The sequence below is a fragment of the Pseudonaja textilis genome, chromosome 3 (assembly GCF_049901715.1).
Source record: "Pseudonaja textilis isolate UNSWEBS1 chromosome 3, rPseTex1.2, whole genome shotgun sequence".
Taxonomy (NCBI): Eukaryota; Metazoa; Chordata; class Lepidosauria; order Squamata; family Elapidae; genus Pseudonaja; species Pseudonaja textilis.
The window spans coordinates 62,763,327-62,781,301 of NC_141992.1; the positions used below are offsets into that span (position 1 = coordinate 62,763,327).

Sequence of the window (17,975 nt, forward strand, 5' to 3'; positions counted from 1 at the left end):
AAAGAAAATAATTCATAAAACTTTCTTCTCATTTGCCTTTCTTAATATGACAACTTCATTCTCCAAAGCTTGAAAATTTTTCAGAATATTTCATTTATTAGCTTGTATGAATGGTTTTATTCATATTTTTGTATATTAGTCACTGGAGTAACCACTCATATATAATTTAATTTTGTTGATAATTTTACTCATCACCTGTATTGTGTGTTTCTAAAATTATTCATTGCTTCAGTGTTTTATATTTTGATACACATTTTGTATGTTGTTTCTGTGAATTTTATACACTATGCCGCATTTGCTACTCCATATGAAATAATAATCTCTGGACAAAGGACGTTTAAGAAATGTTTTCAATAAACAAACCAGTTAATTACATACACACAAAGAAAGACATATTACTTGAGAGAAGATATATTTTAATTTGAGTAAAGCATGGTGGAAATAGTACTCCTTTGGCTGTCTACGAGCTCCCTAATTCACCATTCATCAGTCAGACCCATAGCTTTGACTCTGATTGGAGCCTAGAACCAGTAACTTCCTCTCCACACCCCCTTGGCAAATCATTGGCAGCTTTGGCACTGTCTGTAGCCAGGAGGAAGGTTATAGTAAAGCCCCCCCCAGGCAGAGCTACTCAAATGTGAATTTAAAGATCTTGTTTGCATTCATTACAAACTCATTTAAAACTGGCTGGCTGAGATCAGGACAGGGCTAGTCTGAAGGTGGAGCTGACACTTGTTCCCTGGCTGCCTCTGGAAGAGGTACTTGTGGATTGTCTGGGTCAGGGACAGGTGAAGGGCTACCCTGGATTTATTTATTTCCTTCCTTCCTTCCTTCCTTCCTTCCTTCCTTCCTTCCTTCCTTCCTTCCTTCCCTTCCCTTCCCTTCCCTTCCCTTCCCTCATTCCCCATTTTTCAGATTCTAGTTCAACCTCCCTTTATGAATAAGTCTGTCTACATTAGATTAGCTTGATGTCAATTTTGCTTTCCGAAAGGTAGAGGTTACAATGGCTGAAGAAAAAACATTTCGCTATGGACTTATTGTCCTGGGATTCTTTCTGGTCATGATCGGCATGTTCATAATGAGTGTGGAGAAACCACAAATCTATATCACCTTCTGTACCCTGGGAGTCTTGGTCATTGCTGTGGGCATCATCTGGAGCATGTGCCAGTGCTACCCAAAGGTAGGTAGCATGTTTTTTTTTTTAAAAAATGCTTAAAACAATAGTTAACACCTCTTTCTTTCTTTCTTTCTTTCTTTCTTTCTTTCTTTCTTTCTTTCTTTCTTTCTTTTCTTTCTTTCTTTCTTTTCTTCCTTCCTTCCTTCCTTCCTTCCTTCCTTCCTTCCTTCCTTCCTTCCTTCCATTCTCTCTCTCTTTCTTTTTCTCCTCCCCCCTCCCCCTGTCTTTCAAAACAAATGTAAGGATATTGTTTTCTGTTGGAGTGATAACTTAAATCTACTGCCTGGGTATCTAGAATTACACTGAAAACATGTTTTTGAATGTATTAACGTAACAATAATAACAAGTCTCTATATGTTGCATTTTCAGCCTGTCATTTCACAAAGTTGGCCCAAAGATGCTTTTTCAAAAGGCAACTGGACTTTCTTTCTTTTTTTTCCCTTTAAAGATGTTTTGCTTCTCATCCCGAAAGCTTCTTCAGCTCGGATGTGAAGAAGCTTCTTGGATGAAAAGCAAAATGTCTTCAAAGAAAAACCAGGAAGTCCAGCTGCCTCTTGAAAAAGCACTTTTGGGACAACCGTACCTGGATGACTGAGAATCTCCATAGACCTTTACATAACTGAAGTGATAGCTAGGGATTAGGTGTAGAGAATTGTTCAGGATGGACTATCTAATTAACTATTATTGAGACTGAAACTTTGTATAATATTGTTTTTGCCAATGAAATGTGTGCTGTACATGTGTGAATCTATTAATTTGATTGAAACGAAGGAAGGAAGGAAGGAGGGAGGGAGAGAGGGAGGGAAGGAAGGAAGGAAGGAAGGAAGGAAGGAAGGAAGGAAGGAAGGAAGGAAGGAAAGGTTGATAAATACAAACTAATTAAAACTCTTTTGTGGCCAATGGCTGGTAGTGATGGGAACTTTCTTAACATTGTTTCTGACCCTTGACTTGCTCTTTTCCTTTGAACTTAAACTAAATGGAGAACTTCCCGCAACCCTTGTTTTTACTTATATCTTTATTCTCAGACAGGGCAGGTGCATATGGAACAAAAGTAGGAATCCTAATGCAGTATAATGGTTAAATGGGCTGACATCATGTCCTTTCTCCAGGAAGAGCTCGGCATCCCATGAGTCTTGGATCAGGAGGCTATTGGCATGGCTACATGAACATCACTAGCCTACTTCTTCATTGGCCAGGCACTAGATAGGTAGCAGGAGGAGCAGATTGGCATGGGTTATGTGGTATCAGGTTTCTGTTCTCTGAATTCCAACTGTCTGCTTTCCAGCTGTCCCTCTCCCCTCTTTTTGTTGGGAAGAAGTTCGCAATGGGTTTAGGTATTTCCATACACAACTGGTTGGATGGAGTTAGTTTAGTCCTTTGAATGACTGGGATAAAATATGACTGCCTGCAGGTTATTGGATTAGATCAGTCAATTCCTATATGGTGTTCCAACAGTATGTTACTTTCCATTGGCTCAATTAAGGATGTTGTGGGAACAGGATCATTCAGATCTGGTGGAACCCAAAAGCATTCTTACAAACAAATCAGTGGTGGAATTCAAATTTTTTTATTACCTGCGGGCGTGGCTTGGTGGGTGTGGCAGGGGAAGGATACTGTAAAATCTCCAGTCAGAGGTGGTATTTGTGAGTTCTCCAAACTACTCAAAATTTCTGCTACCGGTTCTCCAGAACTGGTCAGAACCTGCTGAATACCACCTCTGAAACAAACGTATTAGAGATTTGTATATTCCAACTTCCTGCTATTATATTTTTGTTAAAATAAACAATTATTTTTAAAAAAATTAGGTGGGAGAGTAAACAAGATTGGAACCAAGGAAGGTGCCTAGAGCAACATTTGTTCCATGGACACCTTATTTCAAATGGCATTATTGTGGGAACAATTATATTATTATGGATACAATTATATTGTAATGGACATCATGTTGCTTATTACATTATTTGCTTATTACATTATTGTCTCCCTAGAAAAGAAATCAGGTAATAATGTAATAAATAACTAAAGAGAAGCTGGGTAGAAGACTGTACCATAGGAGGTTGAATTGGTTTTCTGCAGCTGTATAGTCCTTTACACATACTCAACAATGCAAACTTCTAAGGCCCGTTGAAGTGATACCTGGTGAAACTAAACCACTGTTTGCATTTTTACACAAACACAAATGGATCAATAGAGCCATTTTTCCGAACTTTTCCCCTAGATCAGAGTTGTTTCCATTGACTCGGAGTCTGAGAAGTTTCTTGTAAAGAACCCAGAGTCTGAAAAGTTCCTTGTGAAGAAGTTGGCTGCCTCATCATCAATTGAAAATAAAATTCCTGAGAAGAAAAGGTATGCTTAGGGAATACGCCAAACCACCAGGCTTCAACTCAATAATCTGCAATCTACATTTTAATTAGAGTGCTAGCCAGTATATGCTAGAGGCTACGTTCCTCAGGAGGACAAGGTCAAGGATGAGAAACACTGGCATGGGATAGCAAATGGCATTAAATATTATATCTGTTGATTTTAAAAAAATAAACTTACTATTATTATCCATAAGAAAAAAATGAAGGGTATCTCAAAACCTATTACTCATTAAAATCAAACTCATGAAATTACATTAGATTTCCACCTGCTAAAAACTAAAAAGTAATGTTGAGGTTGTAATGTTCAGCTTCTTTTTTTTAAACAAAGTTTTTATTTTTTTACAACAAACATACAAACAAAACATAAAAACATAAAACCCTCTTTCAATGATATACATATAGTGTGTCAGTTGGTTACAGTCATTTGTTCTATCCTTTTTTTACCATTACTCACAAGTTATATAAATTCTCACCTTATCAGTCTAGCGTGTGCTTATGTTCAGCTTCTTCTTAGTATTTACCAAGCCCTGGTAAATGTTCAGGATTTAAGGTGAGTAAAAATGCACTTGCTGTTAGAACAATTGATCTTTTGCCTTCCTGTGTCTGTAATGTAATGTGTTAAGTCTAAAAAAGATTATAAAACCCATTGAGAAGATTCCCTAAGAAAAAACTATAAATCCCATAGAAAAGTATACACCCCATAGAGAAGAATATAAAACTTGGAGTCTCATCCAAGTCAAACAGAAGATTCGCTTTTCTGAAATTGGTTCATTTTTATGAAAACTCTGTAAAGAATTGTTTTCCTGATTTAAGATCTGAATGTCATTTGCTGTGAATTAGTCTAAGTCATTCATCCGTCCTTCTTAATTGAAGTCTCTTAACAAAGGAAGCTTTTCATAAAACATAGTTGCATGTTGAGTTATAAGCTACTAGAGAACAATATCCCCTTTGGTGCAGCCATTCTAACTTCTGGCAAAGATGCACCACAGTTTATGTTTGGTTTATTCTCGGTGTAAGCAAGTTACCAAGTTAACAAGGGTTCCGATTCCAACTAGGAAAAAAATGTCCTGTACTGAACTACAAAATATCGGCTTGGCCTTTCATTCAAACTGGTCAACATCTTTTTCAAGGAACAACTTTTCATTCAATGAGAAGGGCCAGAGAGTATCTTCAGGGAGAGAGAGGCAAAAAAGTCCAAGTAGATTTCACAAGTGTTTTATTGAAACCTTATTCCTTTGTATGGGTGTGTGACATTAACACAGGTACAAAGGACTTGATGGCCCTCCCCTGAGCACATCACTGGCAAAGGGGCATATCTCAAGGATATCAGAGTGACCCTCTAGCCTACTGAACTTGGATCACCCCACTCTTAGCAAAGCTTTCATAGGACAACGGGTTCATTTGAGGGCATCCCCTGATTTAAGAGTTATTGGGGCCAGGTGGGGAACTTGTGGATTTCAACTCCCAGAATTCCTTGGTAATCACTGATAAGTCCAGATAACCTGCTTTGCTCACAAAGAGAGCAGGAAGCATATACCTCATAAGTGTAGAAGAAGGAAAATGTGATAGTGGTCTCAGCACATTTTTCTTTCTTGTATGTTTTAGTTAGTTTGAAAAAATAACCATTCTTTTTCTAAACACCAGTCCTTCAAGGGCATAAGATACCTCCTCCTATATCTTCCTCTTGATCAGTTGCCAATACTCTAGACTCTAGTTAATTGTTCCAGCTCATTTTAGCTGTCCTTCCTTCCTTCCTTCCTTCCTTCCTTCCTTCCTTCCTTCCTTCCTTCCTTCCTTCCTTCCTTCCATCCATCCATCCATCTTTATTAGATTAGATATTGTGTCTTTCCTCCACAAACTCAAACCAGCAATGGAGCACCTTTTTCTCAGATTTGTGTCTACAGTAACCATCCAGTGGGTTATGTTGGTCTACCAAAGATTACCTGGCCAAAGACACCTAGTGAGTTCTATGGCTGACAGTAGAATAAAACCTTGTTTGCCCTATTTGGAGTCCAGTCTCAATCAATATATCACTTCTTGTTAGTTTCAGTTCTGTCTAATCAGTTTCATGTGGAGAAATAAAATGCAATAAAATAAATTATGATTTCAATATCCCCATCAATGCATGATGTTACTTCTTTGGCACAATATTCTCCATAGGATCTTCTAAAGATCAAAATCATATTAATACTATTAGGAGTGAGGTCCACTTTTATGTCCAGGGATTAGCTGTCTTGAAAGTAAATTTCATGGATAGATGGATGGCTAGAAATAAACTTTATCCTCCTTTGTCCACAGTTTGCAAACCCAATACACAAGCCAGAAAGAAGCTGACATATATGAGAAAAGCCTGCCAACTTATGAACAGATCCAGACAAACAGTTCTGCTGAATGCTTGGGAACATTGCCTGTCCCAGTGCCACTGGTCAGGACAGGAAGACATCTCCAGCCACATGTACATGCCAAAGCAGAAGTACACAGGGACTCCGAGAGTAATGGGAATCCTAACAGAGATGCAACAACAGGGCTGAACTGGTGAGTAGCATATATGAGCTGACCCTGAATTAGCTATATTAGGGCAATTGGATTCGGACAGCAAAAATCTAAAAGACGCATAGTTGGAAGCAAAGAGATACAGAAACCTTAACCTTTTAACTACAATCTAGGGGTTGTCCAGATTTATGGAGCTGAGATCTGGCAGTGCTAATTTATATTGCGTATCACCTCATTCCTTATGGGCAACTCTATTAGGAGAAAAAAGCTTACCCTTATTACTTTCATAGTTTTAATGATACCGAGGTATTATAATTGGTAACACAGTCAGCCAATATTTAGAATGGATTTGTCATTTTTCTACACCTATTGAGTAATTCCCGAGACCTGGGTCGGGTAGATGTTCTTGTTTAATAATTTTGAAAGTATTATTATAAGATGTAAGTTGTTCCAAGTGAAGCTGCCTGTTGCAGTTGATTTTGTCAGTGTTCAAGTGATGGTCTAGTGGTTGTTGTTATTATTATTATTACTTTTTTGCTGAGGAGCGGGAGAGATAAAGGAACCGCTGAATAAGTAGCTTCATTATGTATGATGTTAGGAAAAGCTGTATCATATAAAATTATTTTTGCGCCTGGGTTACTTTTGACACAACTTTATAGTTTTGAGAGTAAAAATAAAACAATTGTTGATATATAGAGTCAGAATCAATATGTACTTTACTCTGGGGTTTCTTCATAATAAATTTTACGTTGTTAGAACTGTTTCAGTGAAAGGCTCTTAATTTACCAGGTCTTTCATCGCACTCACAATATTTTGCTTTACATAATGCAATGAATATTCTGTTGCAAACGCCTAAAGGAAATTAAGCCCTTGTTTAGAACTCCTAAAATGTTATGTAACTCTGATCACCTTGCTCAAAACATTCCTAACTTTAATGGATGGAAAATAATCAAGGAGAAAAGCAACCTAGAATTAAGGAGACATTTCCTGACAGTTAGAACAATTAACCAGTGGAACAAATTGCCTCCAGAAGTTGTGAATGCTCCAACACTGGAAGTTTTTAAGAAGAGATTGGACAACCATTTGTCTGAAGCAGTATAGGATTTCCTGCCTGAGCAGTGGGTTAGACTAGAAGACCTACAAGGTCCCTTTTAACTCTGTTATTCTGTTTTAAATGCCAATTTCCACGGAGCAAAATATCACTAAGTAAAAATGTCACCGGTGTATATTCCTTAAAGGCATCTCAAACAATCACTTAATTTTATTTTAAAATTATTAAAACTGTTATGTGTTTTATAAAAAGTAGATATTTTGATAATGATATAATTAAATCATCATCTAGAAAAAAATGGTTTGACTCTTTATTGTAGATTTTGATAATGTTATTGAAGACTGATGTGATACAGCTATTTTCATTATGTGCCATCAAGTTGCTTCTCATTCTTAGCCATCTCCAAATAGAGAAATGATGGCAGAAAACATTAGCAGAAAATTACTGGACATGGAACTAAAAGCTGGAACAAGAAGTATAACTAGATTAATTGAAAGTACTTTTAAAGTTGTAATGTTTCTTCTAAGACAGTCTCTCTGGATATTTTGTTGCTTTGTTCACTGGGAACATCAGTTTACTTGAACAAAGTTGCCCTAACTGATTAATGTGCTGTAACTGATGAATTATCAAATCATATTCTGATCCTAGTTAAAGGTAAGATGAAATTTCTAAAAAAAAGGTTTGTTGAATAAAATAGAAGCACTCTAGTTTCCATCTTTTACAAGCCAATATAGTCAATATATTGCTTAGTACAGTTCAGTTTTCCTCCCATTCTTTTATCAAGATGCTGATGTTAGACTGGGTTGGTCAGTAATGAAATCTAGTCCTAGAAACCAAATTCATAACAAGGAAATTAGTCATTCTAGACGAATAACCTGGTACAAGCTTAACATCCACATTGCTTCATTTACTGTAAACTTCTCAGTGGAAACCCAAAACAGTTCAGCAAACAGCCTTAGAAGGAATGCCCTTCACTGAATCTTTTTTCCCCCTTCTTCTTCCAGCCCATCTAAGAAGTTTCCAAAGGCTGCACCATTAGCATCTCTTCAAGAAGAAGTGGATACAACTTCCCTGGACTCCACTTCCAACAGCCCATTTTTACAGAGATGGAAAGATGTCCCCAATCCCATGTCTCTAACAGGAAGCCAGCTCCAATTCAAGCTTCCTTCTTACGAAGATTTTGCTTTGATTGATTCCCTGGTGGTGGAAGGCCAGGAGCAAAGCCATGAAAATACCGTGGTTCCAAGCCAGAGCTGTTGCTCTGTTCCTCCTACAGCAAGTGATGGCATTGTGAGAATAGCAGGTGGTGGTTCTCTGGAACGCAGCAGAGCCTTGCAGGAGGCAGAAGAGGATGATTTATACTATGGGATCCGAGAGGATCCAAGAGACACCTTTCCTTCTGCGGCTGCTATTGCTGAACCAAAGCCATAAGCCCCCCAAGATGCGAATTGAAAGCACAGAAGTTTCAACATTTTTACATTTCAAATTCGGGAAGAGTGGAGGGGGATGGAAAACAGATAATTCGATCAAATCCATGGCGTTAAGGCTTATTTTTGCTGCATGGAAAAGAAAAAAATGTGGAAATTAAAAAAAAATTCAGAGTAAGAAATAGTAAAAAGAAGTAAGGCAGAGTGGAAAAAACGTCTAGTCTAAATCCAAGAACAATGTGGTATGTATGTGCCTCTGCGTGTGTGTGTTTAATACATGTTTATTTTAGGGTACTATTTCTCAGCTCAGTGACCTTAAGATGTCTGGATTCCAATTTCCAGCCTACTGGCTGGAGAATTCTAGGAGTTGGTCTAACAAAGTTGCTGAGGTTGAAGAACATTGCTTTAGAGCAGGGGTGGGGAACAATGGCCCCTTTTATGACTTGTGGACTTCAATTCCCAGGATTCTGGAGTCAGCCATGCTGGTTCAGGAACCTCCTTCAAACTTGGCAACTTTAAGACTGGCTGAGGAACTCTGGGAGTTGAAGTCCACAAGTCTTAAAAGTTGCCAAAATTAGAGACCCCTACTTTAGAGTATCCTAAAAGAAGGTGATCATAAACCAGAGCTGTCAGACTCCTGGCCTGTGGCCTGGATGCATTGGCCACAGCCATGCCCAGTTTAGCGAAAGGGGGAAAAAAGTCTCAATACATCACGTGATGCTGCTGACACATGAGTTTGACACCCCTGTCATAGACCATTCCGTTTGCCTGTGATGCATCCAGCCAATTGTGTGCCTTAGGAGAGCCAGCAAGCTCTTTTTTGTTGTCTCTGAGATTTTTGAAATGAGGGAAATGTACCAAATGCTAAACCAAGATGTGCGGATACAACAAACTGTTTTGAAACCTATTAAGTGCAACAGAAGTACCTTTTTTTTTTAATACCAAGAAACAGTCATTTCTAAAATCTGCTAAGCAGGCTATTTCTCCTTTCATAAGTGGAAACCTCAGCTTATGGGATAAATAAACCAGCTATAGAGATTATCCCCTTTATCATTTTAATTGATTAAAACAGACCCTTTCCCCCTCCGTCTGTGATAGCAGATTTCTTCAGATGTTTTGGAATGCAACTTTTTTCATTCTGGTGTTAGCTGCACATTATGGGAACTGTACTCCATCAGATCTACCACTCTGTTCTGCAATTGACTCCTGGAAAGTTTATGTATACCTCCAATTAAATTCAACAAACTCATGTATTAAATAACATAGGTTCCCAGTGACTTCCTTCTGAAGGAAACCAAATCTTATTAAGGTCTTAATGTTCTGAAACGTGTGGCAATAATGATACGAAGTAGGAACTTTACTATTGGGCAAGTTATGCATTTTTTCTAGGTCAAGGATATCAGGATCTTCACTACATAATCCAAAGCTGGACCCAAACCTATCTTTTATTTTGTTTAATTTACCCATAATATTAATTTTCATGTTCAGTCATATTTTCTGTTGTCTGGAGAGGATTGCAACATAATAGTTTCAAGGGTTGCATGAAATCCTGTAGGCTTAGGTGGTATGCTTTTGCTGCGGAGGCAAAAACAGTTGTGTAATGCTCCCAATTCTGTTTCCAAAAAGTGTTTGGCGGTGCATGGACCTGAGTACATCAATCCTGAAAGCAGCTGCATCTTTCCTGGCCTCCGAATCATGACTTTTCCTCAATAGCCTAATACAGTACCTAAAAATGCAGCAAGATGATTCATGTTTGAGTTGAACTTGCTGATGCTTCCATTTTTTTATGAATATATGTAATAATATGTGTAATAAATGTACAACAGTACTCTAAATTACAAATGTAAGATAAGTATGCTTTCATTATTTCATAGAAATTTTCATGTACATGTAATAAGTAAATTAATAAATTCACTTAATTCCTTTTTGGTAAGTGTCCGCTGGTGTGATTGTACGTCATAATCCTATTTAAATTTGAATATTATCGCTAGACAAATTTTAGATGATTTTAGGCCTTGCTTCAGCCCAATTTCCTCTTTTAGTAGGCGTGAATTCAAGAAATTCACTTAAATATCGCTTGATTTTTGTGGGAAAAGACAACTTCTATTGTCTTTGGCTATTTAAGGATGGCAATGTATCTCTGCACAAGAAGCTGTTTGTCCATCAACTCACTGGTCTGAATTATGGACGTGACACAACAGTTGCGTGCAGATTTGTTTACAATAATTTTTCCTAAACAGCGACCTGTTGATATTAGTTGCAACATATAAAATGGGAGGTTAAAACTGGAGGTTAAAAAACGCTTCTGTGTCAATGTCCAAGCAGATTGCTTGCTCATGCTTCATTGCTCATCATGATCACAAGTGAGCAGCAGATGTGTGTGAGCCATTGCCGGACAGAAGGCCCCTCCTGCATTCTCTGCACCTTTGCTATGGAGGTCTACGGCTTCATGGTTCAGTTCCTGCCTCATGGCTATTGAAGATCAGCTTGTTGTGGTGGAAAATCTGGAGTGATTTATATCAGTCTGTTGGCTGTTTCTACATAGAAAAGAAGCAGCGCTTCGGGGCAGCTGCAGGACTATGGCAGTTCAAAATTTGACAAATTGTGGCAGAAGGACTTGATGCTCACTTTATCCATTTCTAACTAGGCCGCCTCAAGCTTTGGTCTTATGCAATATCAATATTTGGAAAGAGAGCCCCACAGAGAAGTATTTCTCTAGCAACTTGTATTTAGAATGAAAAGACTTAGGAATTGCCTCCACTGATCGATTTCTGAATTAATTCTTAACAATTCCGTCATCCTTCTGAATGCCAGTCCATAAGACAAAAATGCAAATCTTGTTGCATACAAAAAAAGGTGACACTTCTCAAAACAAATGGAGTATCTTCAAGTTGACTATATATGGCCACGTTATCCTATTTCTCCCTCAGGATTTAGTCATGTGAGATTTTTAACAGCTATGGGTTATGAAGTGTATTTCTTTATTCTCTGCTATAAATGTGGAGGGGTTTGCTAATTTATATAGGCATTAAATGGGATTTAATAAGGCCCATCACTTTCCAAGGATTAGTTACATATAATATGTCAGGATACTTTTGGCAAAACCACTAATAACCATAGCCAGCCGTCACCCCTTGGGATTAGGGCAAAGAAATACACGATTAATATCCAACCAGTATATCCATATTATCCTTTTGTTTTTGTTTAAAAGAGATATTTCCATTGTGATAACATACAGTCCAAAATACATCAGCTGGTATGGGATATTTTTTTTTGGTCCTCTTCCCTTAGAACAGGGGTCCCCCAACTTGGCAACTTTAAGACTTGTGGACTTCAACTCCCAGCTTTGCTGGCTAAAGAATTCTTGGAGATAAAATCCACAAGTCTTAAAGTTGCCAAGGTTGGAGACACCTGCCTTAGAATATTTTTAGTTTATTACTTAATTGTTAAATTTTTAAAACTAAAATCTGCCTTTAAATCGAAAACAACATTTGAAGTGTTAGACAACAAAAACATATCAACATATCCACAAATCTAAAGAAGATCTGCTGAAGGCCCCACCCCTTTTGAGGTGGTATGGCCCAAGGGGCCAGACCTTTATACAGGTAGTCCTCATCTTGCGATCATAATTGAGCCCAGAATTTCTGTTGCCAAGCAAGGTACTTGTTAAGTGCATTTTGCTCCATTTTACAACCTTTCTTGTCGCCGTTGTTAAGTGATCGCTGCAATTGTTAAAGTTACTGATACAGTTGCTAAGTGAATCTGGCTTCTCCATTGACTTTGCTTGTCAGAAGGTCTCAAAAGGTGATCACATGACCCCGGGACACTGTAATCATCACAAATATGAGTCAGTTGCCAAGTGTCTGAATTTTGATCATGTGACCAAGAGGATGCTTCAATGGTCATAAGTGTGAAAAATGGTAACTTTTTCAGTAGTGAAAAAGTCACTTTTTCAGTACCATTTTAACTTTGAATGGTCACTCAATGAACTATTATAAGTCAAGGACTACCTGTAGTTATAGCCCTTACATTTTGGAATCATCATCATCATTCTAGCCATTGTCTATTCACTACAGGATGAAGGCCTCTTCCGCATGTTTCCAACCGATATGGTCATGAGCTTTCTTTTGCCAATTGGGCCCACAATACTTGCTGATGTTGTCGATCCATCTTGTTTTAGATTCTTGGTGGACACTTTTTATCAAGTGGGATCCATTCTATGACTGCCTTGGTCCACCTTTTTCTTGCTATGTGACCAACCCATTTCCATTTTGATTCTTTTATTCTTTACATTTGGACCTGCATTTCACAAAGCTTTGAAGATCACCCTGTTTAAACATGTTGTTGATCTTGGATGATTTGAGAAGATTTATGTTTTACTATATTAACATATTGTTTACTTTTATGGTTGATTTACCTTGCTGCCCAGAGTCAGAATAATGGAGTGGTTTGAAAATACACACTAACGCACCTAAAAGAAGGTAGGTAGGAATGTAGATCAAAGGATACATTCTATAGAACTGTGATGGTAAACCTATGGCATGCATGCCACAGGTGGCACGCAGAGCAATTTGTGCCGGCACGCGAGCTGCAGGAAAACTTACCTCACTGCACATGTGCGTGCCTCATAGCTGATTTTCGATTGGTTTGAGGCCTTTTCGGCCTTCCAAAGGCTTGAGGAAGGCTTCTGCAGGCTTTGCAGGCCGAAAACTAGCCCGTTTCATCACTTCCTGTTTTTCCAAAAATACCGGAAGAGGCGAAGCGGGGCTAGTTCGCCTGCAAAGCTGCAAAGCCTTCTTCAAGCCTTTGAGAGGCCGAAAAAGGCTTCAAACCAGCTGAAAATCAGATGTGAGGCACAGTGAAGGTAAGGGGGCAGCGGAGGGTGGATGGCACATGCATACGTAGGGGGCATGGAGGGGGCGCACACATTGCCTTCTGGGTGCTGGCATGCGATCGCGAGCACGCAAGCACACACACAATTTTTGGCACTGGAGCCCCAAAAGGTTAGCCACCGCTGCTGTAGAACGGCCTCTTTCATTAATCTAGCAGAACATTAATCTAGAAGGCCTCTTTCATCTTCCTTCCAAATGTGTCTCTTCTATACTGGACCACAGCAAGCCAATATGGGACAGTTCACATTTCTAACTTCAGCCTTGTAGAACAACTTTAGTCGACTTTAATAACCTCCAGCTGTGGTTTTATTACCCTGAGTTCTCGGCAGTGATAATTCTGACAGGAAAATTCTAACAGTTGTGTATGGACAACTTTGGTATATTTGATAAAGCTTACGTGAGCTTCAAGCACAGCCTTGAATGTTTAATTTAATTTCGTTGTATCAGGTGCAATGACAATAAAGTAAACTAAACTGAAGGATGTTTTGGGTTATAAGAAGAAACAGTCACAGCAAATTGTCAAAGGGGTCTTAGGTTTCTTATACTGTACCTTCCCATAGCTTTCTGGATTAGACTGGTTGCAGTTTCCAAACATCTTGTCAAGGAAGTTTTATGGTGAGTGCACTGCAGTAGCACAAGTGGGAAGTAATGACGGCCAGACAGATGACATCTACTTTGAATGCTTAGCTGAAGAATTCAGATTTTAGTACAAGTTGCACTGACAAAGGTAATACAGCTGTTCACCATGTAAACAGACATTTGAGATGCCTTGTTTATATTAAACAGAAAAGCCTTGTTAATGACCCCAAAAGGTCCTTCAAAACTATGCTTCAAGCTCACGTAAGCTTTATCAAATGCACCAAGGTATTCTTGCTCAGATGTTCTTATTCATGGATATTTTTCATATTTTCCAGCTTTTTTTTGAAAAGCTTTTATCCATTCTGACAGTTCTGATCAATCTCCTTCTTCTTCTCCTCTTCTTCTTCTTCTTCTTCTTCTTCTTCTTCTTCTTCTTCTTCTTCTTCTTCTTCTTCTTCTTCTTCTTCTTCTTCTTCTTCTTCTTCTTCTTCTTCTTCTTCTTCTTCTTGTACTATCATATCTCCCCTCTGCCATCTCTTCTTTGCATAGTTATTGTCAATCCTTCATTGAAAATTAGACAAGATATTTAGCAAATAATTTCACCAAATAAAACAATAACTCATGTTTGTTTATTTCTAGAAAACAGACAACAGTGAGAGGGTGCTCCACATTGTTAGGGTGAATATCTGGAAAGAGATGCCAATATGGTGCCTATACAACACCAAGTTCCAAGTGACCTTGAATTAGAATTAGAAATATATAGTAGATTCCAGGGTATTTGCTAGAAAACTGGAGTCGTGTGTTTTTAGCAGCTTGTTAAAATAATCTTATCATATTATCTTTTTTTCCATCTTTTCTGGGCACTGGCTACCTTTTTTATATTTATCCTCTTGACATAAAGTCAGTAAAAGTTGCACGATGACCTTCAGAGCTTGGAGCTATGCCTGGGTTTGATCCTATGCTCTTCTATGGAGGAATTAATATAGAAAAAGGAAGCAAAGTCATAAACAATGTTGCTTAGACAACCGCAAGGCAGCTTTGCCAGTGGAGGAAGAAGTGAAAGGTTGAAAAATGAATGTTTCCTAAACATTGTACTCAGAGAACATAAACTCTTAGGAAAAAGGAAAGGGGTCTGTCATGTTTACTCTGATTAGCAATTTTCAAAACACCTTTGAACTGGTTTTTTTGCTCTCTATCATGGTACAGAGGTTTTTTTTTTTTTACAGTACTTAGCTTTTTTTTTTTTAATGGAAATTGCTCTTTCTTCAGATCTCACCAACCATTTATTAATGCCCATAAAATCGATGTGATCTTTTCTGCAGCCAGCAAGACCAAACAAAATAGTTATGATCTATCACATGTCTATTTGATATCCACCTGGTGCTTATAGAGAAGGATCAGTGATCTAGAGTTAGCAGTGTAGGTTAGGGCCCTTTTGGTTGGATGGTAGCCCTGTTCACTGCTGAAATGCATCTGCTAATGGACTGGCCCAATGGTAGTTTTGTCTAGACATAAGCTGGCAAGAGAAGCCTGAATAAAATGTGCCACTGCACATTTTTATATAGATGGATTTGCTTTAGGGAAAATTGTGGACTTGCATTTTTTCACACTGTCTTTCCTTACAAAAGAAGGTTCTTTTTTTGTCCTTTTTATCTAAAGCTGCTTGATAATTTATTTCTGTTTATTTTGGGAGTGTTTTTGAGCTCACCCCATGGTGACACAGGGTATCACTCAGTGGTAGGATTCAATTTTTTTAACTACTAGTTCTGTGGGTGTGGCTTGGTGGGCGTGGCAGAAGGATCCTGTAAAATCTCCATTCCCACCCCACTCCTGGGGGAAGGATACTGTAAAATCCCCCTTCCCCACCCCACTAACCTGCTTTCCAGCTCCGTTCTCCTGTGCAGAGCAACAAAAGAAGACCCAGCCTATCATCTAGGACTCGGGAGGCAGGGAATAGATGGGGCGGGGCCAGTCAGAGGTAATATTTGCCAGTTCTCCAAACTACTCAAAATTTCCGCTACAGGTTCTCCAGAACTGGTCAGAACCTGCTGAATACCACCTCTGGTATCACTGCTACAATTGTATATGCATCTGCTTATTTATTTTCTGTCATGCCTCTTTCTTTACACTGAATCTTCTCTGGCTATCATACTTGCCAATCTAAAAGATCCCAAAGGGATACTTACACAGTCTCAAAACATTTAACTATCTTAATCTTGGTTGAACTAACCAAAACTCTCCAATGATCCCAGGAGGGAATGTACATCATAATCCCCACCTCTTTTTTAATGTGCATTGCATGATGGGCGCACATTAAAAAGGGATGTGGCATCAATTGTGTGACTGTGCCACCTTCTTCGTCCCTCACAGAGATTCCCAGATTGAGCAGAAGTTGGTCTATTTTCTAAGCACACCACACCTGGATGAGGTTCACTTGATAAATAGTAAAAAAAAAAGTATTCATTTTGGCCTAATGGCTGCATTCACGTGCTGTGCTAAGACAGAAGGTGGTTTAGTTTTAGCATATTGTGTGAATGTCAAAAATTGCCACTGATTCAACAACCCATGGCTTACTGCCATGTATATAAGCATGTCCCTCCCTATAAAATCATGTGGCTCATGGACTTCCACTGAAGTAGCTCAAATCCTGGATATCCATAGGGGTTAAGTATTATAGGAAGAGGGACATTCCTGCATGAAATTAAAACATACATTTTTTTTTAAAGTGCCCAAGTTGTAAGCTTCCTATTTGTAGACAAGGCTGAGGCAACGATCAACTGCCTTGGAAATAACCTTGACCTAGGGCTGAGGGAGCCAAGCCAATTAGTTACGTTACAGAAATAGCTCACCTGAATAGAAATTAAAATCAGGAACATTTGGAGTGAAAAAAACAACTCTTGAGCAAATCATTACTATAAGCAGCAAGTGAAGGCTGGAATGGCTGGGAATTTGGGGAGCTGCAGTCCCCACATATGGTACAAATGGGGGTTATCAGGTTGGGGAATGTGAGAGTAGGGGCTGCCAAGGCCGATGAGACTTTGGCTGTGGAAGAAATGGCTTTGCAAGATTGGGCTTACCTAGCTCTGCAGAGCAAAAAGAAATAGTGAAAAAAATCTTTCACCTTTTATCTGGGAAAAGGATTCATTGGGCAGCAGAATACTTATAGGCCAAGAAGGGAGTATGTTTTATAGTGTGAAGTTAGGTTGTTTAATCTAATTTGCAAAATGCACCTATTAATTGTACTGATAGAAGAGAATATTGGTAGGTGCTCTCTGAGCTTGATGGTTTTCCTCAATGCACTGATGATGTCATCTAGCTGGGTAAGGAAACGTCTGCAAGAAAACCACCAAGCTCAGAGAGCACCAGAGACCCTGATGATTCTATCTTTTGTGCCCTAGCCAAATCAGATGCAATAATACCTTGGTAACAGAAGCATCAAGGGAGTGTATCACTATGACAAAAAAGTCAAGATGGTGGTGGCAATTGAAGTCCTTACCCCTTTTAAAGTGAACATCATGCATGCAATGCAGATGAGAGAAGCAGGCTTCCATCAGGTGGTCAAGGCTGCCATCTTGACTTTTTTGACAACACCAACCCCACCCCCCCAAACAGCAGCCTTGGCAATGCTGTTGAGCACAGGGAGAGTAGAAACAAGGGGAGGGGAAAAGAAGCACTGAATCCTTAGGCTACACCACAACCTCACACCTGAGGGCTGTCAGACATGGGAAAAAGTTTCTGTCAGAAAGGCAGGGAAAAGGCTAAGTGTTTCCCCTAAATAACATCCATGCTCCTTATTCCAGTCATCTCCAAATGAATTCAACCCATATTTTTGCTTTCATAAAGAAAAACAGAAGGGAAACTACAAATGCTGAGAATACAGTAATCCTTGATTTACAACTGTTCGTTTAATGACCAAAGGCATAAGAGTACTGAAAAAGGTGTTTTAGCACCAACCTTCACACTTATGACCGTCACAGAGTCCCTGTGATCACATGA

General features: G+C 38.8%; 1 protein-coding gene across 1 annotated transcript; it reads left to right on the plus strand.

The window, feature by feature from the left end:
* The first annotated feature begins 934 nt into the window (after positions 1 to 934).
* Positions 935 to 10,306, plus strand: BSND (barttin CLCNK type accessory subunit beta). Its single transcript, XM_026706957.2, has 4 exons — positions 935 to 1,180; positions 3,393 to 3,520; positions 5,836 to 6,072; positions 8,086 to 10,306. The coding sequence occupies exons 1-4, from the start codon at positions 1,004 to 1,006 to the stop codon at positions 8,510 to 8,512; spliced, it is 969 nt and encodes a 322-aa protein (XP_026562742.1). The 5' UTR covers positions 935 to 1,003; the 3' UTR covers positions 8,513 to 10,306.
* Positions 10,307 to 17,975: the final 7,669 nt, after the last annotated feature.

Bases quoted from the DNA above. Each gene is read 5' to 3' on its own strand.
- BSND (XM_026706957.2), top strand. From the start codon at position 1,004: ATGGCTGAAGAAAAAACATTTCGCTATGGACTTATTGTCCTGGGATTC. The intron at 1,181-3,392 runs GTAGGTAGCATG...CTTTTCCCCTAG, and splicing joins TGTGCCAGTGCTACCCAAAG to ATCAGAGTTGTTTCCATTGA. The intron at 3,521-5,835 runs GTATGCTTAGGG...CTTTGTCCACAG, and splicing joins AAAATTCCTGAGAAGAAAAG to TTTGCAAACCCAATACACAA.